The 26,280-nt window shown below is 29.3% G+C and overlaps 1 protein-coding gene and 1 non-coding gene across 2 annotated transcripts; one reads left to right on the top strand and one right to left on the bottom strand.

The window, feature by feature from the left end:
• Positions 1-6,384: 6,384 nt before the first annotated feature.
• LOC132946707 (tigger transposable element-derived protein 6-like) lies at positions 6,385-24,247 on the bottom strand. Its single transcript, XM_061016764.1, has 4 exons — positions 23,928-24,247; positions 23,164-23,854; positions 22,779-23,088; positions 6,385-6,392 (listed from the first exon to the last, which is right to left on the bottom strand). Exons 1-4 carry the CDS (start codon positions 24,245-24,247, stop codon positions 6,385-6,387), a joined length of 1,329 nt encoding a protein of 442 aa, XP_060872747.1.
• Positions 11,480-11,553, top strand: Trnat-agu (transfer RNA threonine (anticodon AGU)). The gene has a single exon. It is a non-coding gene; the product is annotated as a tRNA-Thr (tRNA).
• Positions 24,248-26,280: the final 2,033 nt, after the last annotated feature.

Raw genomic sequence — 26,280 nt, 5'->3', positions numbered from 1 at the left:
TTTTTATTATTATACTATTTTTTTTTTAAATGTCTTACACTTTTATATATCATTTAAAATTTTAAAATTTTATTCTTATTATTATGCTATTTTTTTATGATGTTTTACACCTAAACTTATGTTTATTAAATATTATGTACGTATAGTCATTTAGACACATTTTCAATAAAATAAAAAATACAGTGGTAACCAAAATGTTTTTTTGTTTACTATAAATAATATTTCTTTGGGCGAAAACTAAATCACTCTTTTTTGTGTTTGGGTAAAAAAAGTCATTTCGGCAAAAACCAAAAGGTCGATTTTGGGCGAAAACATGTACGGCCATTAACGCTATACCCATTCTAGACCCCAAAAAATCCTGAGCGCATTTACTATACCTATTTTAGAAACAAAAAAATCCCGGCACAATTTCCTATAGTATTTTTATTACCTGCTTAATGTGGACGCAGTTTACAAGCGCCCAATGAGCCAAGGTTGCAATTCTAAGGGGGCGTAAATTTCAATACTACTTATGTCATTTTTTTTTATTATTTGAATTTCAATACTACTTATGTCATATTTTTTTATTATTTCAAATACGTTATATACAATCTGTATATCAGTGGACACAATGAGCATATTAAATTTTCTAAGAGTAGAAAAAACATGAGGATCAGATAAAAGAAGCCACCCAGTAGTGACACTTTCAAACGTAAATTAATGTCTTATATAATACATTTTCTACGTAATATACCTATAAAATTAAACGTTAGTCATTTATATTTATTTTAACAACTTATTACCTATAGGTGTTAGATTATTATTATTTTTTTTTTTGATCTTAAGCTCGGTTACTATGATCATTAGCATTTATGGAGGGGTGGTACGGTTTGTCCGGAACACTGTGCTTGTGTGGCGAGGATTTGTCACTAAAATCCGGGTGGTCATACATCTGGGAACTATTGACAACGGCCGATACAACATCAGGCCACTTATTATTAGCTTATAAGTTATAACTTTATGTCTATATTATATAAGAGCAGGTTGACAGACGTTGTTTTGATTTAGGAAAAACGTAAGCGAAATCATACTATTTATAATATGTATAGATCTTGAAAATTGAGATGACAACAAACCGACCAATTTAATACAAACACTTTCCGAGCGGTGAGCTTTCAATCTGTAAATTGTTTTGTTAAATGGCGGCTATAGTTGTGAAATTTGTATATACCTACGTATTATTGTATTACGTAAATGTACTTTTTTCAATACCACAATATTTCTCAAACTAATATTTTTTCAATGGATTTTCGATCGTTTGTCTTCGTTCAAAAAATCAGCACCTCAGCGTTGAACCATTCACGGCCAAAATACACTAAACTAAAATTTCACAATAACACTGAAATACCCACAAGATTTTTGAGAAAAAAAACAATAATAATTGTAAATATAATATATAGTATCTATAACTAGTTATAGTGAATAGTAAAGACAATTATTTCGGTTTAAATACCTTTTAGATTCTTCTCAGCTGAACCAGTGTCATTCCTATGTATTATTCTATTATTTCTATTATATATATTATATAACGACTGCATTCTGCATATATAGGTACGTGCCAATGACGATAAGACCGTAAACATAGGAAAAAAATAAGAGTCACACACGGTGCACAGATCAATAAACTAATAACGCAAAATGAAACAGTCCAGTTGGAGGGTAAACGAAAAAAAAGTCCAATACTTCAACACGAAATATATTAGCGAGTATTTGTACGACTTCAAGAAGTTGGTATTGTGCTTTGACTCATTTTCATGTTCGATTGCAACTGTCCAATAGTTAAACACATATACATGCCCTAGCCCCTAGTTAGTAGATAGGGACACTGAATAAATATTTGATTACCTACTTTGTCCTTGCAGTACCAAGTACAAACTGACCGTGACGGCAGCAAACAATAATAAATACAAATTGTATTGTTTTTACAATGATGTGATTTTTTTTTTTGTGTCTGTGTAAGTACACGCAATTTATAGTAGAAAAAATTGTTCGATCTACAACTTCATAAATGGTAGATGATTTCTGGTAGCAAAATGGATCTAGGTGTTTGGTACTTTTAGTGAATACGGTAACTTGCTCAATTAAGAGATAACTACAATCCACACCTATACTGTACAGCAAAGTGTAGATTACCTATTTGCCCCTTTTTTAATTTTACAATTTACAGTTATATGACGTAATGACCAGTGGCGTTTTGTATTTTTTTACATTATATATAAATGTATACAAAATAATACAATTTAAAATATATTTTTTTATATTATATACAAATATATATATATTTATATTATTTATATAACCGTTCCCATTTAAAATATTTGTGTTCGTCACTTATTATGTCTACATAATATTTATGGTTTTTATTTATTTTTAACATGTTTTTCGAATAATTTCTATAGTACTAACTTTTTAATAACTATTTAAACATATTTGGACAACAATGGTATAGAAAGGGGGGGGGGGGTAAAACTCCTGTAAACAATAAATATTTTCTTCAAGTACCTACCTATAGATGTCATATTATGCACCATCAATAACTTGACTACGAAATAACGTTGTTTATAATAAATAATATTAATAAGTATATTCTTTTCGATTCTGGCCACAATATCGGGCTCGCGTAGCAATGAAACAAAAAAACACTACACAGTACACAACCTAATTAAAACCAATATAAACAAGTGTGATGGAATTTTATTTAGTACTTTGCGGACAGTCAAAAGCAACATTTTCAAGACCGATTGTATGAGACAGTGCAAACTAGGATAAGACAAAATAAGCGTCTACCAATAGTTTCCGATCGCAGTTTTGTCAGGATTCTCACTTTTTACAAAATATGTACAGGACAGTCAAACAAGTGATAACAAACCATTAAACAAATAATATAACCATAATTTAATGATAACGACTTACAGTTTTCAATTTCAAATATTTGATTAATATTTTTTCTTTGCCGGACGCCCTGCACACATTTTTCTAGGTTAAACTATGTGCACGTGTCTTCATGTCAATGCACCATACTTATGCACTATTTGGGAGGACGTCAGGTCGTATAGTTTGTTTAGTACCATCCGAGTGAAGTTTGTTAGGATATCATCTTTTGTATATAAATATTAAATATTTTAATATGTACAGACGCCCAAAGAGACATTTCCAAACGTCATACAAATAGAATGACAAATGAAGATACTTGATGATAATTTAATAATATCGCGACTTGCGGATTTAAATTTCAAATATTTGGTCGAGGTTTGCTCTTTACTGGACGGCGCACATAGTTTTTAAAGGTGAAACTGAGAAAGTGGGTTTTCGTGTCAACGCATCATACTTATATGCATTATCTGGGAGGACATCAGGTCGTATAGTTCGTTTAGTACCATCCGAGCGAAGTTTGATAGGATATCCTCTTTTGTACACGAATAATAAATATTATAATATGCACATGACGCCCAATTAGAATGAAGATATATTATAATAATTTAAGAATAACAGGACTTGAAGATTTTCACCAGTACACTTTGTATAAGTTCAACTGTGCAAGCTGGTCTCCGTGTCAACGCATCGTACTTATGCACTATTTGGGAGGACGTCAGGTCGTTTAGTACCACCTGAACGAAGTTCTGGTAGGATATTCACTTATATATATATATATATATTATAATATACACAGGATACCCAAAAAATACATGGCCAAACGTAATACTATTAGAACGAAGATATAACATATTATATTATGATAGTTTAAGAACAACGTGACTTGAAGATAGAAAATGTCAAATATTATGTCGATATTTGGTCTTTACTGGGTGCCTTGCAAATACTTTTTACACGTTTAACGGAGCAAGTGGGTTTTCGTGTCAACGAAACTATATGCACTATATGTCAGGTCGTATATAAGTTTGTTTAGTACCTTCTGAGCACAGTTTAGCTATGAGGACTTCGCTTTCGTCTAAATATATTACATTATGTACAGGACGACCAATAGGGACATGGCCAAACGTTATATAAATAGAATGAAGAATGGAAAAAGATACATGATGATGATTTAATAATAACACGACTTGAAGATTTAAATTTAAAATATTTTGTCGAGGTTTGCTCTTTACTGGACGCCCCTCACATACTTTTTATACGTTCAATAGTGTAAGTCGATCTTGTGATAACACATCATACTTATACACTATTTGGGCGTCAGGTCGTATAGTTTGTTTAGTACCATCCGAGCCTAGTTTGTTAGGATATCCTCTTTTATATATGAATAGTAAATATTATCATATGTACAGGACGCCCAATAGAGAGATGAACCAAACGTAATACTATTAGAATGAAGATATATTATGATAATTTAAGGTTGTCTGAACTATTTTCCAGAAGAACTAAGATCAGACTGTACATGACCATAATAAGACCAATGGTAACCTATGGATGTGAAATATGGCCCACAACCAAACAATTAGAAAAAAGGCTGCTAGTATTTGAAAAAAAAATACTGAGGAAGATTTGTGGTCCAGTGTTTGATAGCGAGCTAAATAATTGGCGTAGAAGAAAAAATACTGAACTAAGAGAAATCACTGAAGTTCCACTATTAACAAGCCACATTAAGTGTCAAAGACTCAAATGGTTTGGTCATACCATGCGGAAAACAGAAACCACTAATACGAGAGCAGTAATGGAGTGGCAACCGACAGGGAAAAGACCAAGAGGGAGGCCTAGAAAGCGATGGATGGATGGAATAAGGAAGGACTTAGAAACATTGGAAGTGACAAATTGGGAAGATGGAGTTCAGGATCGTGATTATTGGAGAACGGTGACGGTGGCGGCCAAAATTCTTAAAGAATTGTAAAGCCAAAAGAAGAAGAAGAAGAAGAAGAAGAATAACAGGACTTGAAGATTTAAATTTCAAATATTTGGTCGAGGTTTGCTCTTTATTGGATGCCCCACACATACTTTTTATAGGTTCAATTGTGCAAGTGATTCTTTGTTCAGCGTACTTATGCACTATTCGGGAAGATGTCAGGTCGTATAGTTTGTTTAGTACCACCCGAGAAAAGTTTTGGTAGGAAATCCTCTTTTGTACATAAATAATAAATATTATAATGTGTACAGGTCGCCCAAAAGAGACATGGCCAAACGTTATACAAAGATAATGAAAAATGAAGATACATGATGATAATTTAATACTAACGCGACTTGAAGATTTAAATTTCAAATATTTTGTCAATGTTTGCTCTTTGCTGGATGCCTTGCAATTACATTTTATACGTTCAACAGATCGAGTGGGTTTTCGTTGTTATCTCGACGCACTTATGCACTATTTGTCAGGTCGTATATAGTTTGTTTGGTACCTCCTGACCACAGTTTAAAGTTTTGCTATGAGGACTTCACTTTTATCAAATATATTATATTATGTACAGGACGCACAATAGAGAACATGGCCAAACGTTATATAAATATAATGAAGAATATATTATATTATTATATTAGCATATAGAAAATATGAAGAATTGAAGATACAAGATGATAATTTAATAATAACGTGACTTGAAGATTTAAATTTTAAATATTTGGTCGATGTTTGCTCTTTACTGGACGGGTATTTATATCAACGTACCAAACTTATGCACTATTTGTTTGGAGTCGGGACGTCAGGTCATATAGTTGTCTTAGTATCGCCTGGCCAAAGTTCGGTTAGGACATTCACTTTTGTGTATATATAAATTTATTATAATATGTACAGGCCGTCCAATAAATACGTTGTCAAATGTTATACAAATAGAACAAAGATATTATACTATGATAATTAAAGCATATTAACGTGACTTAATGTTTTTAATTTCTAATATTTGATTGATGTTTGTTCTTTTGGACGCTCTGTACATTTTTTGGTAGGATACGATTCCGGAGTTTGTGGTTCACTGCCTTCCACTGCACTAATTATGCTCTTCGTCCAGTCACATGTACAGTATTACGTGTACCTATATAATATATGGTTTGATGCGTAGACAACGGAAGCCCAAATTACTTCCGGTATGGATATTTCAATATTATTGGGAACGACTTTATTGTGTTACACAATAAACTTATATTTCAAAGTTTTTTTTAAAAAATTTATTTGAACTTCGGTAACAGGTGTTTCCTGGAGTGCCCGTATCATCGCAGCTTCCTTCAGCAGTAAAGTTGTCAGATACGCGAACTAGTTGGAAGTCCTTTGGGCTTCCGGTAAATGATTAATCACACTAATATTTCAATTTACATACGAGTAAATCTTTGTTTTATTTTGTTTTGGATTCTTGTCGTATTATCGGCCATTGTGAAAAATTGGCCTACTTGCTGCAGTGAGTGAAGTCAGATGGCTGAAACACAGAAAAATACATAAATTAATTTTAATAGTTTTGAGTTCATAATGTCAGCAGTGAAATCCAACTATCAAAACCTTACAAATATATTAATATGTTGGAATAAAAACATTTTTTTGAGCTGAATATTATTGAAATTTTATAACCTAGGTACTCAAAGACGAGGTACACTCGATACCTACTGTTTAGTACACCGGGGACCACTGCAAACTTAGTCCATACCGAAGAAGAACATTTTTTAAATAAACCCATGATGTATATGTGATGGTTAAATATGGTTAAGAGAGCGGTACACAAATATTTGTAGTCTCCGTTGAACAAGTAGGCAACATAGCAAATTTACCCTCAGCGGATAACGTTTAACTCCGTTAGTTTACAAACTACAGTGAATCGACCTATTATAAAACTTGATAGTAAGAACATTATCTGTGTTTGTTTTTCGGGTTTTTTACGATACTTCAGTTTTTAAGTGAATTATGGGCATTTTATGCTATATTAAATACGCATCACTTGTTAAAAAAATGTAGCTATCGTAAAAAGCCCATATTGCCCACATACTAACACAAATAAAGTTCTCACAATCAAGTTTCATAATAAGTCGTTTCACTCTAATTTTTAAAATAACGGAGCTAAATGCATTTGTAAGACTTATACTACAAATGACCGTGTAGCGTCCTCTTATTATAATATAATATATATATAAATAATATATTTATATAGGCGCATTAGTTAAGTTTTGCACAAGCAAATGTGTATGCCAGCTGTACTTTTTAAACAATTATATTATAAAAAATGTCAATTTCAACCAAGCAATGCAATTATGTTCATAAATAAAGAAACTGTAATAAAAACTAATTAATTTGTCAAAGAATTAAATCTAATTACCTCCGTGAGCATAATCCTACTTTAAATATTATATTATATTATACACCAGGTGAACGTATAAAAACGATTTTCCAACATCTATTGAACCACACTTGTGCGGTGTCCGGTTGTACCTTTATAATTGATACGCTTCAAAGCTTTTTTATAAAACAAAAAATTTGAACAAAAACATAAAATAGGGTTAATTTTAATGGCTGAAACGCGAACCTTTTAGAAAAATGACAATTGTGTGTAAGAAAACCGACCGTTCATATCTGATTAAACATTTGTAAAAGTCCTTAGAACAATATTGTATTAATGTATTTTTATAAAGATAAGAAAAAGGGAAATTCTAAGCTTTATAAAATATACATAGGTATAGGTATAATGAGCTAGAATAATAGTATAATTTAAATAGATCTAAGTAAAAAATAAATAAATAATTTATTCTTAAAAACATCTCCTGGAAATTAAAAATGTTTTACAATTAAAAAAAAGCTAACCCCATCTTGCATTATTTAAAAGTAAATCAGTTTTTTTTTAAATGTTAATTAACGAAATTCTAATTTTATTATTATAATAAGTGTACTGTTTTAATAATTCAAAACCATTAAAATATGATAAAATTCAATATACCTAGTACCCGTGATAAAGTTATTTATAAGTATAATCAGGTAAGTACCTGCATGCTTCAACAAATGTATTAGTTAATAAAATACGATTTATTGCCAACATCGATTGTAGAAGTTAGTCATAACAGAATATTCCACTTTACGGCAAAAATTATGAGATATATTATATTGTTTATTCTCGTCAACCGCTAAACGGGCGGCCCCGAACTATTAACAACAACAATTTAGTCATGCATTAACATTGTTTATCCACAATTATCAACGCGCGTGTTGGTGAAAACTGCAACATTAGCACCGGAATTGTGAATGTTTATCCGCAAAATGTGTTTCTAGTCGTCGTTATATTCGTGGAACTAGGAACATTTGAGTTTTCGATACGCACTACGAAATACGAATGCAGAGTGCTGTATGCCACTTCCGATAAAAAGATATAGTTATAATCAGTGTTTGGAAGGAACGAGTTCCAAAAGGAACGGATTCCTGGAACGAATTCCTTTTTAAGGAACGGCACGTTGAACGAATTCCTTTTTATAAAAAAAGAACGAGAAAATGAACGAGTTCTTTTTTTCAAGGAAAAAGAACGAAATTTTTCGTTCCTTTCAAGTTCCAATTTACACAGATATATAAATAATTGAAATTGAAATATTTTTTTTCTTAGTGTGTATATTTCCAATATTATGATCGTTATCGAGTATCCGAGTATCAAACTTCACCGTGTTAGTCCTTAATCATTAGGTAGGTATTCTGGTACAGGGTACTCATTACTTAATGGTCATTAGTAACTTTATTAATATTTCTCATAAGTCATAACTCATAAGTTATAATTTAATATATAGAAATGGGTATAATATACTATTATATTACATTATTACGATATAAAATGTAAATCCTTGTCGTTGCGTCGACGGAAAATAAAATAGCATGAACACCGAAGACTGAACAATAAAATCATTTATGAATTACGATGCGGGTCGGGACTATTGTAATACCTAGTCCTAGTACTTACCTACAGCTAAAATGTATAATAATATATTACCATATTAATATGACGTTACAATATTATTTTAATGATAATTATTTATAACAACAATAAATGATATGATAGTTGACATACGTTGGCCAGCAATTTAATTTTGAAGAAAATCTCAAAATAGATTACTAAAATACGTCATTTGATTATACCGAAAACCCCAAATGTCTGAAAAGTCAAATAATCGTATAGTCGAGAGTCGACAGCCGGTATCAGTGTTTCATTTTCATATTGTGAATAATGTGAAGACTTGAAGTGAATTGTGATTTGCATTTGTTATACAGTACTACAGTAGTTATAACCGTATAAAAAAAAAAACTGCAGTCAGTATTATTTTCTTAAACTTAATAGTAAATTATAAATTTACTTGAAGGTATGTAGGTATAAGTATAATTAAAAATTAAAGTACCTAAATATATCTGTTTAAAAAAAAAATTGATGGTTAAATAAGAATTTTAATTTTATCTGGAACTAAAAAAGGAACTAGTTCTTTTTCCAAAGGAACGACAAAGGAACGAATTCTTTTTTTTAAAAAAGGAACAAGGAACGGAACGAATTCCTTTTTATAAGGAACTTGACAAACACTGGTTATAATAGGTAAGAAATCTGAATTATAATCCAAAATAAATATTATTATTTATGTTACCTTGTTAAATCTGAGAAGGATTTTCATTCTGAAAATCGGAAACCCAACGAGACGTCTCAAACAAAAATGTGGTCGTTATATTGACCGAGAGGCCCCATTCATAAAAACAAGGGTCACTGCCGGATAGATAAATAAAATAATAATCCGAGTTGATAAAAGGACAACATGGTCGGTATGCAATTATATTATGACGTAAATATTATTATATGTATTTAATAAAGTCATTACAAATTATATTATAACTTTCATTTGACGTTATAAGTTGACATGAAAACCTTTGATACTCCCAAGTTCCAATCAGTGTTTTAATTTTTAAAATAATATGTATGTAGCCGTACCGGCGCACATTGAAGTAATTATCACTTTTGGAGAAAAATAACAGAGAACACTATGTACCAAAGCGGTATTAATTGGTCAACAACAGTGATTGACGTAATAGATACAAATATAGTATTTTTTTCAAAGCTTTTACGACCGAAAACATATGATATATAGTACAATATAGGTACAGAGTAATTCACCAAGCACCCAATTTCAGATTACTGAGCTGAGCGATAAATTTATTAATTTTACAACGATTTGTGATTTTTTTTTAATTTAATTTTTTTTTATGTACCTTTGAGGCCATGTATACCAGATTTAAAGTGGGTAAATTTTTCTCGTTGGTTCTTTTGGGAAATTGAAAGTTCCCAGTATTTTTCACAATAGCCATGAAAAACAGACGAAAAAATTGGGAATTTATACGCAAACCTGCTTGGTTTGACGAAACGTTGACGAAATGTATTTGTTTCATATTGGTGTAACTCAAAAACGAATAATCGTAGATACTTGAAATTATTACAAATGTTATCATTCAGTGATCAATTGATAAAATTTTCAAAATATTTTGACACTTTTTTAGCTACCTATTTATAGACACTCGAAATTATCCATTTTTTTTGTTTTTTTTTTCTATAAATGACGATAAAAATATTTTCCCTTGATCAAAAAGTTTTAAAATTTAATACAAGTATCCTGTTAATTATTTAATATTTTTGTATATCTACCAATTAAAAAATATCGAAAATATTTGTTTCTTAACGTTTAAAGTAAGAATTTTTTCACACAGAATTTACTTGTTTAATTATGATTTAGATACCTCCATCTACAATTTAAAAATAACTATCTACTGAATTTAAGTCTCATTTGATATACAGAGGTTCATGTCACCACAAGAGTACCTACGGCCGTACGAGACACTCCTTCAATAGTACAAAAAAATCTCAAATAGTTCAAATACCCGTATGAGTGTATGACCTTTAAGAATATTATTTAAAAATTCCAAACATCTGATTTTGAATAACTAGGTGCCTACATTATTAAAAAAAAAAAAAAATAATAATAATTTTGCATGCTCGGGGAATTGCCCTGTCGGTACATTTTATTTTACGCCACAATAATGTTAGCGCAGTATCGAATAAATCCAAAATTGTTTGGCAAAAAAGAAATCTGGTACTCGACACAACGCTTGCACAGACATAATTTAATATAATATGCATGCTCACTACCCAGGGCTCTATGCGATGTACAATTAATTAAATAAATTACCTAACAAATTGTTCCGACGGATTATAAGTTAACACCACGGTTATCTGCTATAGTACTATAGTAGATAACCGTGGTTAACACTTACCATTAATTGATTTTAATATAATATAGGTATAATATATTATCATTATATGTCTACATTACTAGTATAGATAGTAGATACTTAAATACGTTTTTACCATAGATAATAATATGAGAATTATATTATCCATGGTTTTTACTAACTAATGTAGTTAAATATTAACTTGCCGAGCATAAAATTATAAAAACTATATTTTATAAACACATAGGTTAAATATACTCGATTTTCACGATTGACGCCAACGGCGCTGTGGCTTAGTTGGTTAAAGCGCCTGTCTAGTAAACAGGAGATCGGGAGTTCGAATCTCCCCAGAGCCTTTTTGCATTTTTTTCGCATTTTTTTTTTTCTTTACTTATATTATTTTATTTCTACATTGTAAAAAATCATTAAAACGCATTTAAAATGCACACATCAAATTATCACACATTCATATCCAATAATATAGTAATGTATAGGCTCTGTCGCTCTGAGGAGCCGTAGGCAGACCACGTTCCCTCGTCAAATTGTTTTCATTTTTTTTCGATTTAATTTTCTCTTTACTTGATATATTTTTTTGTTTCTACGTCATAAAAAATTATTAAAACGCATTATAAAAATGCATTAACTTAATGATTTGGTATCAAACATTCAATATCCGAAAGTATACATAATAATATATTGTTCTAAAAATAATGCATATTATTATAAATTATAACACACTTTTTATACGCCCATCTGACAATATCTGTACAAGATTTTAATATTATTTTTGCAATAAAAACTGCGTTCAATTAATTTAACACGTATAACATATTTCTAGGTAATTTTCTTTTTTAGGTTAAACAGTAAAAAATATATTGTTGAATACATATAATATAATATATTATTATTATCATTTATTTTCGAGTTGACGTTAATTTTAAAATGTATTTACTATTATTAGAAATGTGTAACTATTATTAGATTAATATAAAAATATGTAGTATTTTATTACAAAAATAATATTAAAATCTGACATAGATGTATTGGTTTTAAGTAGAGATGTGAGTGCTGTAAAATTATTATCATGTAATTTTTATCTGTAAACAAATGTACTTAAAATTTTACCAACTCTTCTTTTACCAGTAAATTATTTTTACCCCAAAAAAATTTTGTGTACCCCATCTAAGAAAATTCAATCAAAAACGCCTATCCCGAATTGTAAATAGATATATTTATTATCAATTGATAAGAAATACCAATACAATTAATTTATTATACTAATCATTTTATATTTTCTCGACACTTCAGGCAATAGTTAAAACTTAAACGTAAATAAATATAAATGTTTTGACTTTCGAACAATAAAAATATAGGTAATATGCTGTGTTAGTTTTTATAATTTAATTTAAATTATTTATTAATTGTATTATGCGAATAATTAAATATTCATTATAGGTATGTACTGATCCAGAAGAATAGATCCATTTGTAGTTATTTAGTGTTACTTTTAGAAAGAACTAATTTTGTCAAGTATACAACAATAGAAATAACAATCGTATTTACTAATAAAGAAGATGGCTCTAAGATATTTTATTATTCAATTTTAGATTCTATTTTACTATTTTTACCACTTTACTATAAATTAACGGATATATTTTTTTACGTCAAGGCATCTGCTTGCTACGACGTCATCGAGCATATTATGTCACTGTAATGGACGTGTTACATTTGAATTCAATGATAAACAATTGCACACGAATTCTCAGATTCTATTTCCAAATATTTTATAATTACCTAATTTACATTGGTATTAATATTTTTTTATGATTTCATGCCTAATAATAATTACCTATTATAAGCCACTATAATAATTATTGTATCATGACATACGTAAATTTAAACAAAAAAAAAAGAAAAAAAGTCGTTCGTAGTAAGTCAGTTTTCCTCGCACAACTCATTCGGTTTTGGGCGATTACTGGCCGTCGACCCGAAACCGTGTTGTTCGTGTTTGAAGTGAACCTGGGGGGCGCCAGTGAAGTGTCGCGAGATTAAAGGCAATTTCGTGTGTTTGGAGCGCTCGGCGGATAGGCAAAACAGAGGCCGCCCCGGCGTCGACGTGACACGGAAATTCACCAAAACCCAAAATATTATTAAGACCGTCTTTTACTCGCGGCGCAATTTAATCGAAACGCACTCATCCGCGTGAGTAGGTACGCCAAACGATAATAATAGTATTATGCCTATACAATATTGCACGCGATGTTACAGTGACGACGATTGACGATAGTAACAACAACTACAATAACAACAATGTACGTAAATATAAGAGTACAGGTCATTTGCAAGGGATTATATTATTTTACTCGATTTTCCGTTTGTCCGTCATCCGTGCATTTAGACTATGACATTTCGTCCGAATACCTACGGGCTACGACAGCGGTATTAAATAGAACCTGTTTAGCCGCTGTCGTTATCCTATATAATATACTCGACTGTATGACTATACGATTCCGTTACGTTTCTTGAAATCGTTTGCTATCAACATCATTATTTTTTTATATAATAACTACCGCCTATATTAATTTATTATTACGCCGTATCGTATAGGTACGAGAATAAAAAAAAATATGCGATATTTCCACTTTTGAGCATTTCAGTTAATTAAAACTGACACTCCCGCCCTCGACCGCGCAGATCCCTGAAGTAATCGTAATAGTTATGACGAAACGCAAATGAGGATTATTTTCGTTTGATGAGCACGTACTTACCTACCTACCAATGAGAGCAAAATATTTAAGTATGGAAAAAAAACGAATTAAATGTCTTAACGAAATGTTTCGATACCGATGGCAGTCGGTTAGATTGAGGTTATTTAATGAACACGGAGACGTAGTAGTGCCATTAAGAATTAAAATAAATTACAGTCCCGAATAATTATAATATTCTAATGCCATCATTTTTGTCGTTACTCTCGAACCACGCCAAGATTGTTCTCGAAGCCTTAATTTAAATTAAATGGTTCAACAAGCACGGCAACTTTTACGCCATATAACCGTTCATTACCAACAATAATCTCGGGATTTACGAATCGTTCTTGATTAGTGGGTGAAATATATATTATTAACACAATAATATAGCGCATTTGATGATTCAATAATCAGGGTTTAAAAAATTAAAATATGAGCCTGGAAAACAAATTTGGGCTCAAACAAAGCAAAAGCGTCTTATGCCCTATAAAGGGTTAAATCATATTATATATTATATTATATTTTTTTTTGTAAAATATGTTTTTTTTGGTGAAACCTTAGATATTAAAATAAACATATTATTGTCTACGAGTATTCAGTGATTAAATACACTATTGAAATTACATAAAAGATGCCCAAAGAATACTACATAATATTATACAAAATGTCGTACCTATACATAATATTATTACTTATGTATAAACGACTATCGTTAGCGCAATATTTATGACTAAAAATGCTGTTGTTATTATTAAGTTGTCTTTAAGTTCGAAAAATTATACACCACCAGCCGTTTCGATTTGATCAGCAAACACACTGTTTATATAGCTTTCGTCTACTTAATAATTAACCAGACGCAACAGATTAATAGGTACTTATATTATCTGTACCTAGGCACAGGAACAGTGAATTTTTTTGGTAAACAATAAAATATCATGAAAACTAAAACCGTTGTTTTGAAAATATTTCCTTAGATTATAATATAAAGTCGTTAAAAAAAATGTTTGAATGAAAATTATATACATTTTATATTATACACTTTTTTATAAGTTTTTTATTGTTTTGCATAATTTCATATCCTGCAGCAGCATAGTTTTTTCCCCAGAACTTCGATATATAAAAATCAAATCTCAAACGAGTAGTTAATCAGTTATAAGTATTTAAAAGCAAGGCTGGGCAAATTAATGATTTTTTTTAACTCAAGTTAAGTTAATATGCACCAATAACAAAAAGTTAAAAGTTAAAAGTTAATTTAACTCTATAGGTCAACTCAGTTAAGTTAAAAGTTAATACACATTTTTTGTTAACTTTTTATGAAGTTAAAAAAAGTTAATTTGTTTATACAACGATAGCGTACTTAATTTTTCCAACCCAAAACTAAATTATAGGATATAGTGTTAATACATCATACAGTATTTCCATATAAGTTAGATTCGAATAATATAAATTTTTAACTTTAAATAATTTACGATACATATTTTTTGACATGAAAACGAAATAGACTAAAATAGTGAAATATTATAAAATTAAAAACAAAATAAATGAACTTAACTTACTTCTTAAAATGAAAAATTAACTCGTTAATTTCACGTTAATTAAGAAAGAAATTTAGTAAGTTAACAGTTAAGTTAATAAAAAACTAGTTAGTTAAAAAGTTGAAAAAAAATTAATTTTTTAACTTAACTTCAACTTTTTAACTCGTTAATGCCCAGCCTTGTTTAAAAGTGTATATGAACTGTGTGGAGTGGCAAAAGGATGTCCCTCCGCAAGATGTTGGTCAACTACTTCTCGTATAAAAAACTTAAAATAATTACATACCTAGTTCATTAAATTACTACTATTTTGAAATTTTATTTTTATACATCGAAATACTCGGAAATTATTATACGTACATCAGAATATTGAATCTATAATATAATATGACAAAAAAGTAAAAACAACGAATTATGACGTTAAAAATAGACGTTTTGTAACGAATTCAAATCAAGAAAAAACAATATTTTCAAAAACTTTAATACTCACTACTTTTGGAAATAATACCTTTTAAAGTCGTTCCTAGGTATTAAAGTAATTAAACCGTACCACTTTTATGTATATTATATTATGTTATTATAACACATATTATACCTTCGGGGCACGATCAGACCAATCACCAATTAGCCGTCGTCGCGGTTCTGGTCCAGAACCGTCGGAATAATATTAAACACAAGTGTAGTACGGTTTAATTTCGGGGTATAATTTTTCTTGTTCTCGCGTGCCTTGTCCTGGAACAAAAGTTTCGTATATTTACATACGGGTATTTTTTTTTTTTATTCAAAAGTTTTGCTTATAGAATAAATGCTTTCAAACACATAATGAGTTATTTCCAGTGGGAATATTTTATAATTATTATGGGGGTTGCGAGTTTAATTTATTTGCATATTATTTTTATTTAATTGAAAAACCCGAAAGCGTTTGCCAAAATCCATACCGTAGTGATATTTCTGATGTAAGTGCGGTATTTTGTTTAGCATTCTTTTGCATTATTTATCATATTCACGCATATCTTTGCATATACATTCGTAAGCAGCATTTATTTATTACAATAGATTTTGGTATCATACTACGAGAGTGTGAGTGAATTATGTTTTTAATGTTTAAAAAAGATTCAAATGAATGTTGTTTCTTTGTTTTTTTCTGTCCCGCTTATCCGGTGAACAAGTTCTGATTTTTCAGCTGACAATTATATTTCAGATAACCCGTTTAGTTTTATAAAATTAAATATAGCATTATTGAATTTATCTTATTATTATGCTTAACAACCAATAAATTTAAATACGTATTGCAATACATATCAATTTTATTTAGGTAACTGTTTGGCATAGTTTTACTTTATAGACTCCGTCTGTCTAATTGAATATTTTTTTATAATATTATTACTATAGGTACTACTATGTGTTTATTTATTAAACTTCAAAGCTTATTAAGGGAAACAATGTGACATATTAGCATTAATTTTAGTGAAAGAGAAGTAGTTCCTTTACCTTTCTCTTATGACGACATAGACTTCGATTTTCATTTTAATGATGTTTTACCAATATTGGTACCTACAACGAATAACAATGAATACAATTTCAGGAGAAATGATTGTTTATAATAAAATAGATATATTTATTTTTCGCGCACACTTAATGCAAATAATGTAATAAACAACTCACAATTTACTGATAATAATTATTGGTATATTGATTATTATTTATTATTATATTGTATTCTGTTTTTTGGATTAGCAAATAGGTAATATGATGATATGTCAGCAAAAAATATTTTATGGATATTATTATAAATTGCATTATATTTTTGATACTCACTTATTTAAAATTATAAATATATTTGTTCAACCCCTTAGAAAGTTATAAGGATACAATGAGTTGAAAATAAGAACAAATCATAATTATTATCTGTAAAATAAGAACTTCCTTATTGAAACAAAATATATACTACAAAGTTCCATCAAAAGAGGTATAAAAGTTCAAGAAACGGCTTGTGTTTCGAAACTGGATATTCATTGAACTTTGATATTTATCAAGGTAAATATATGACCCGGCAATAGGTTGAGTGAAAGAGAAGCAGCTACTTTGGCTTCCTTTTAAGTTTTATGACAATAACGACTTTGATTTTTATTTTGATAGTGTTTTTAGAAATATGGGTACATACAATGAATAACGATGAATAAAATGGCAGGAAACAAAATCTCAGTCGTGGAACTATAAAAGATAATGGAAAGTATTTTCCTTCAGTAGTTTATAAAATGAATAAAAGTTTCAAGTTAGGTGAATTTGATATAGTTACTTCAAAAGGCGTCCGTGATAGAAAGCAGAACATAAGAGGTGCTAAATGTGTAAATGTCATAATAGTAAAGTTCTGATGTTGTAGGAATTTCCTTTTTAAATCAATTAGGTTGCTATGGGCCTCAACTACGCATTTGATTTTTATATTTCGTAGACTAATATAATATGTATGAAATATAGTTTATCTTTTTTTGGTTAGGTAGTTAAAAAAAAAATAATAAATAATTATTTATACTTTTAATATTTTTTCTGACGTATTTAGATTAAAAATAAATTATGTAGAATTTATATTTCATACTATTATTTTTTGAACAATTTTATGGAAAGTATTATGAATGGAATGTTGTCATGAGTTAATGTGATGTTTAAAATAAATTTATATCAATGGCTACAATTGTTAATATAAATGTCAATAAATATAATATCTATAAATAAAACCTCATGCTCTCTAAAGATTATTTTTTATATATTTCTCAAGCTACAGCACGCACAATTTAACCTTAAATAAATATTTACTATAAACAACGTGATAGTTCGTTACTAGCAACAAGTGCCTGTCATAATTTGAATATTATAATATAGTCTATTATACTGCCATATAGACATCGTAAGTGCTGTTTATTTTATTAAAATTATTAAATATTATTAAATATCTTGTGATATATTATTAGCATCACTGTATATCTTGCTTATGTACGAATAGTAAACAGTATTGTAATGCATATTAATATATACAATATTTAAACTAACAATAGATGCGTTAAAATACAAATTTTTGTAACCTATAACAAATTATGTTTTAGGTTTATAAAATACTTCTCAAAATATCCATAAGTAGCTTAATAGAGAAAACGAAAATGGTTTAACCGATAAGAATTATTAGTTGTATAAAAATCATATTCAATTATTTAAAAATAATAAACAACATCGTATAACAATTATTTAACTATTTTATATTAAGATTTAATATCACTCATAGTAGGTATACTTTTAGATTCTGGGCGATACAAGGAAGCTAGTGGTTTAACAATGGTGTTTATTTTTTTTTTTATTCTGTATACAAAATTTCTATTAGAAGAAATATATTTTAGAAAATTGAATATCAGGATGGTACTTTAAAGAGGTAATTTTTCGATTTTCTTAATAGTTATTTAATTCCACGGGAAAAACCACCGACAAATTACGAAAAACCGCTTAAAACGGGATTTTAATTTCTAACGTTTTGTTTATCTCCATAGAAATGAATAAAAAATTGTAACAAATTTAAAAATATTAATTCAACTTACAGGCTATAATAAATAATAACAATATAAAATATCCAGACTGACAAACCGTCTCTGCTCAAAATCTGCTTTCGTATACAATGAATTTATACGTTGACCCACTTGTAACCTACTGTACAGCAGAGTGACATTCACTTACCCGCTTTTTTAATTTAAATGCATTACAATTTATAAAAATAGTTTCTTTTAGCACTGACGTGTTCAGTTTCACCTACCCCATCTTATACTATGTGTTTCCGTGTTGCTGGCCATTATTAATATAATTGTTTCGTATGTATTGACTGAATTTCAAAATCCAGTACCTATTATACATTTAGTTAAAATATTTTTTGTTATTATTGGCACCATTTTTTTAAATTTAAATTGTATTTTTATTTATTATGCACTATTGAATATCTAATTAATTTAGTTCAAAATATATTCCTGAATCTGATTTCTAGAGAATTCAATGATTGGTTTAACTTAGAGAGCTTACTGCTATTGTACATTTTCCCTTTTCATAAATTACAGATGTTTCTGTAGATCAATCGCTATTATATAATGCCTATTATGATTTTACGCATGTACGTCGTATAAAAAAAAATCTTTGTTGGGGAGAATAATAACAACCCCAATGGCCAATGTTATTATATTTTGTTTTTATTCTTTTGTTTGTTATAAATCGATTTTGTTGTTAATCTTTTTTCTATGTAGTCTAATGAATTAGGTAGGTAATGAAAGTTGTATAATTTGTTTAAATTTGTATTATTATGAGATCACTTTGGCCATTCAAATGGCGTTATTCCTATAGACAATTATGCTATTATTGGCAGTATTCCTATTTTTTGTATAAGATATTATACTTATTTGTATTTTTACTGAACTTCATTAGTTGGATTTAATATTACGTCATCTTTGCAAGTTTATCCTACATTTTCTTATTTCTTCTATACAAGGTTCAATAACCCCTGAACAACGTTTTGTTACAAAGGTCTTACGTGTTGAGTAGGTATAATATTATAGCCACGAATTTTCATATTTTAAATTATGATTTATATTTTTGTTTATTGCTATTATTCCTTGGTTTGCTATTATTAGGTTGAGCTACTGGGTTTTTAAATAACTTAATCTTGCACGTGACACGTATGGTTTATCGATTTATGATGTACAAATTAAAATTGTAGACGTATCGTAAGTTGTTTACGTTATAGTTTATTTCAGTATATTATTGTTTATGATTTTAATTTTTACTTCTCATTAAAATTCTGGTTTTATAACTTTATTTTAGATTTATAATTTATACTGATCTTGGTCTTGAATTCTTGATAATATAATATTATATCGACTTGTGTAATCAAAGGTGTTTTCGTTATAAATTCTATTCGTCTTACTATGCAAAACATGGTTATTTTGCACAATTTATAATATATCTATCTCCTGAAAACTTGTTGTATAAGTTATTTACATTAATAGTCAAATTTCCTATTTCTGACATTTCTGCCTTAACTAACTACTGTGGTTTGACATTTCAGTGTACAGTGTGATTCCCAAATCATGTTTACCCCTATTTTTTCATTTAATACTGTATTTATTTAAATTCTGATTTTTTGGAATTTTTACACCATAATATTTTCAAACTATTGAGATGCTTGGAGTGTTCTATTGCCATGAAGCTTTTGTATTTCCAAAAGGAACCCTTCATTTACTGTATATTATTTAGTGGATAATTTTTTTAAAATTATATATACCTAGTTCAAAATTTTAACGATTAGTTTTTCAGTTAAAATAATTGTAATATTGACATATTGGATCTGTTATTTATTATACGTTGACCAATTTTGAAAATTATAAAAGTTGATAAATTAATTTAATTACTACGATCTTCAATGTACCATAGCCTATAATCATGGACTTATTATCCTTGGTACACAAAGATAAATAAATCAAAAAATACTAGTTGGAGTTTTCAGAAAAATTATCTGATAAATAATTTATAGTAGAAAAGAGGGGTACTCATTTCAAAAATACAAGTTTGTATCCACACAGGGCACTCTTTTTAGAAGTACAAAAAAATGAAATAGTTAAATATGGTGTTTAAGTAAACTTAAAAATTTCAAAAATTAGAATTTGAAAAACTGTATTCTTGAAGAAAAAATGAAGTAAGCCTGCTTGGTGAATCATCCTGTATATACATATAGTACTATTATACTTTTCATTTCTTTATTTATGGTTTAATTTCATGTGGACATTCGTCATCAGACTACAGACATTACATACTCCAGACAAAGTTCTCCAGGCAGATTTTTCTATATTTATAAATCTTCATTGCTCGTTAGAAACTTGTTAGTTGTTTCTAAATTTATTTCTATTGCATGATGTTCTGTTTCCGTTCCTATAAACTCGTACATGGCGTGTTTTCTTCGTAAATATATTTCTCTAAACATAGTTTTCACTTTTTAGTGGGTCATATCAAAACTGAGAACGTATTTGAAAGAGTGCTAATTTGGTTATACATTGAATACTCAATTCATAAATTATTAATTTCTTGGTATAATAACTATTATATATATTATCATAATCATTAAGTGACAGGTACAGAGGCTAATTTTAATCCCCGAAGCTGTGGATTTTAAATTATAATGTTCCTGACTAGTTTAAAACGTAGTTGATTTGTGCGATGATTCGTATGTACTTGAGCAAATTCAGACACTTGAATACAACACTATAATCTGTTAACATTGACCTTTTTGATCTAATAATTTTGTACTATTTAATAGTGAGAGAAATTCCTTCAATAGTACTTGATTAAGTGCTCCAAAATCTATTATTACGTGACAATTTTATTTTGTAAATGTGTCTGATTTTTTTTTACTAATAAAAGGGACGCGTTTCATAGTGACATACAACTATCAAAGGCTCTATAATTTTGTACTTCCTTTGGGATATCTGTGTGTTCAACTTCTCTAGTTGAGCGTGTGATAACTTGTAAGATCTGATTTTTAAGTAATAACAATAAAAAAACATCTAAAAATTAAAAAATTAATTATTTATTTGTAATATAATAAAATATAAACAAATCACTAGGTAATAAATCATACTCATTCCAATTCAATCAAAACCCAATCGCATGAAGCTTTTATTTTACAGAGATTACTATCAGTTATAATATAATATTATCATAATATAGTGGGTGGTTCACCAAGTATGCTCACCTCCATTTTCCCTTTAATTATGAATTTGTTGAAACCCTTATTTTTGGAATTTTTAAATAAACCTAATCAAAGATAGTTAAATAATAAATCTTTTAGTTTCAATAGTTTATTAAATACTGTTATTACATTATGTTAGTTAAAGATTAAAAATAAATATTAATATTTTTAAAAATTATAATTATTTGAAGCATACCATACTAAAACTAATCTAAGTACAGTCGATTCCGCTTTATTGGGACACATTGGTTGCATGTTATTTTGTCCCAATAAAGCGGTTGTCCCAATAATCCGAAATGAAAAAAAAAACATATACATTTATTGAAAAACTGATTTTTTATGTTTTTATTATTACAAATACATATTAGTTATTACAATAACACAATTATAGAAAATTTTTAATTATACAAAAAGAAAAACATAGTAGGTACATATTATGTATAACCTAAATATTTATAAAAGTACACACATATATATATTTTTTATTATTTTATCTTATTTAAAAAAATTATGAATATTACTTTGTTTTTTACATTTTAATGTTTGTTGACGAATGTAGTCCGAACAAGTATCCAAAGCACTTATCGGGCTTTCTTCATTTCCTTGTTGAAGAAAAAATAATCTCAATGTTTCCAAAGATTTCTTTGCCTCCTGTAGTCGGATTGGTGGATCTGGTTCCTCGTCCGTGTCTTCATCTGAATTATGTTGATATTGTATGGATTGAATAATTACATCATCGACGTATTCATTTTGGTCATAACATTGTACATTTGAATCCAGTTGTTCAAATTCTACGTTATTTAGCACTCTTACGTTATCATTTTCTTCGGAATTAGGTTCCAACTGTTGATCGATGTTATAACTTTCCTCCAAAAAATCTCACTTTCGAAAACAATTTTTTATTGTCTGACTACTTACATCACGCCAGCTGTCTGAAATAAATTGAATTGCTTGTAGGATATTAATTTTTTTACTGATATCTATTGCTGTTGATTTTGATTCAAGTAAATTGTCTTCAATCTTTTCTAAAATGTAATTGACCAGTGTTGCTCTATACTTAACCTTTAAATTTTGGATAACACCCATATCTAAAGGCTGAATTAGTGACGTTGTATTAGGTGGTAAAAACTCAAGCTTGATGTTTTTCAAAGATATATTAGGATGGGCAGTACAGTTGTCTAAGACGAGACATATAGCCTTTTTTGTTTTGTTCAACTCACTATCCCAACGTTGCAACCAATCGGTAAAAATGGCCGAAGTCATCCATGCGTTTTTATTTGCATGATACTCAACCGGTAATTTTTGTAAAGACATTTTTTGAAAACAACGAGGTTTTTTACTTTTTCCTATCACTAAAAGCTTTTTTTTGTCAGTCCCACTTGCGTTCACACAACACAGTATAGTTATTCTGTCCATAGCTTTTTTTGATCCAGCTATCGATTCGTGTTTAAAACACAGAGAACCATCTGGAGTTGCACGATAGTACAATCCTGTTTCATCTGCGTTATAAATATCATCGAAAGAAAATTTTGCAAGAATCTGTGGTAATTTTGTAAATTTCCATTCATCGGCATACTCTGAATTTGCACTAGCTTTTTCACCATGTGATCTTTTAAATTTTATGTCGTGTCTTACTTTCCATCTAGATAACCAACCGTCGGTGGCTTTGAATTCGTCATTACCTTGCAAGGTCTTCGGATTTAGCTTTTAATATAGGACCCGACACTTGAACGCCCCGACTAGTAGCCAGTGTAAACCATTGTGTAAGTGCCTCGTCTACATCTGCATCTTTACCCTCTCGTTTCCTTTTCCGCGTTGTCACTTGGCTAAGAGCTTGTTCTCGCAAAAACTGTTCTTGTAGTTGAATTCGCGCGATTGTTGATTTTGATACTCCTAAAATTTCCGAAAGACGACGAGTACTACAGCCTGGTGGCTGTAATTTAATTTTGTCTAGAATATCTAATTTTTGCGCAAGCGATAAATCTTTACGTATACGAGACATCGTTACTGCACGCGACAAACGCGACTAATGCACTAAATAACATTTAACACACATCACATTTGAACATACGATAAGATAAAATGTATATAATTTAATCTAAAATCGATTACGCGAGTCGTTCGCGATTGTCGGACTGTTGATCTATTAATATTTAATATTATACTCGATAAAAATGTCCCAATTATCCGGATTCGCGGCCCAGATAAGCGGCGTACTTTTACATTACAAGTATACATTTGTTTTTGTAATTTTAGAATTGTCCCGATTAAGCGGTTGTCCTTATTAACCGGTGTCTCTATTAAACGGAATCGACTGTACTAACGTTTTGAAATATTTAAATTGCTATTACCTATAGTCTAATACCTACTCTAGTTGCTCGCTGTTATTAATATTACTATAATTGTTAATTTTTCTTTTAATTTAGTGTATAAGTCATACCAAATGTTAAGAACACCTCTAATGGCTCTAATACAAGTTGTACAATTGAGGTGTGTATTCATTTTTAAATGTATACATTTACCAGTAAATAGTCTTGCAATAAATAAATAAATAAATACTAAATAATCTACATAATGTATTATATACCAAGCGTAATCAATTAATATTGTAACATTTTTCTAACAATAAATTTGTTAAAATATAGCACAATATGCACATTCTAAATATTTGTAAAATACTAAAATATTTAAAATCGCTGTACTACTTGATTGTAAAATATTTCTGCCTTTTACGACATAAATCATTTTTTGGCACGGTGGTTTTACGGGCTCTGGCCTTTTACAGACAGAAATATTTTACAATCAAGTAGTACAGTGATTTTAAATATTTTAGTGTTTTACAAATATTTAGAATGTGCATAATATTGGGCTATATTTTAGCAAATGTATTGTTAGAAAAATGTTATTATTTTTTTTTTTTTTTTAACTTTTATTTTATAAAACATACAATCTATAAATAAATTTTACAATAAGCATGTATGATGATTTATATAACAAATTGGCATGGTTGACATGGTTTAGTAATCACCCAGCGGTAACACTTACTGGCTAGAATTAGAGTTATATAAGGTCACCGCGGTTCCAATTACGTTTTAACCTTCTTGGTGGGTTTCCGGGAATGGATTCAGAATTTAGAGCAATGGTTAGAGGATTAGAGTGGTTTCTAAGACGGGCATGGAAGAGTTTGTAGGAATTTTTGGCTTCTTCTTGAACGGTGAGTATTTTTAGGTCTGAATGTAAGGTATGGTTTGAGACTTAGGGAGGAGCACATGTAATCATACGTAGTGAGATTGATTGGAATGTTTGAATTTTGTAGATATTCGATTTTTTTGCTGATCCCCATAGCTGGATACCGTATAACCAAATTGGTTTGAGGAGGGTTTTATACAGAAGCAGTTTTGAATTAAGGTTAATTTTTGATTGTTTAACTATAAGTGGGAAGAGTGCTCTTCGTCTGGCATTTAGTAATGTTATTATAATATAATATTTGTACTATAAATGAATCCGTAATATGCAAATATCGCAATATCGCCAAAATATATCAGAAAGACGTGTGAAGCCACTACAACCATACTATGATGATAAATAATTATAATCAAAACGCGGCGATGCGAACATTATTGCAATCATGGGCCGTTATGATATTGACGAAAATCACTGCAGGCGTCAGCCGGACGGGCGTTCGCAAGTATGTTGTCCCCAATGGTCAGGACAGAGCATAATATTATTATATTATAATATTATGACGTGTCATTGCAGAGCTCTCGGATGACTCGGCCATTTGGTATCTAAATCTCAACACGCCGAACATCGCAATAATCTATTACTCGACAGCTATAATAATTCCAACGGGTGACATTATTAATTGGACTGACGATAAAACTTATCAAACTACATAGGTACCTATTGTTTCGATTCATATACAGTGTTATCGACTGTTTAGCCGTTTAATTTTATTGTACAATAATAAATTAATAAAGCATTTGTTTACTTTGAAAGGGTCCTCCAACTTTATTCATTATTGCTACTCGACCG

This window comes from Metopolophium dirhodum, chromosome 6 (genome assembly GCF_019925205.1).
Source record: "Metopolophium dirhodum isolate CAU chromosome 6, ASM1992520v1, whole genome shotgun sequence".
NCBI classification, from domain to species: Eukaryota; Metazoa; Arthropoda; class Insecta; order Hemiptera; family Aphididae; genus Metopolophium; species Metopolophium dirhodum.
The sequence above is the reverse complement of the archived record's forward strand: the minus strand, read 5'-3'. Positions and strand labels throughout refer to the sequence as shown.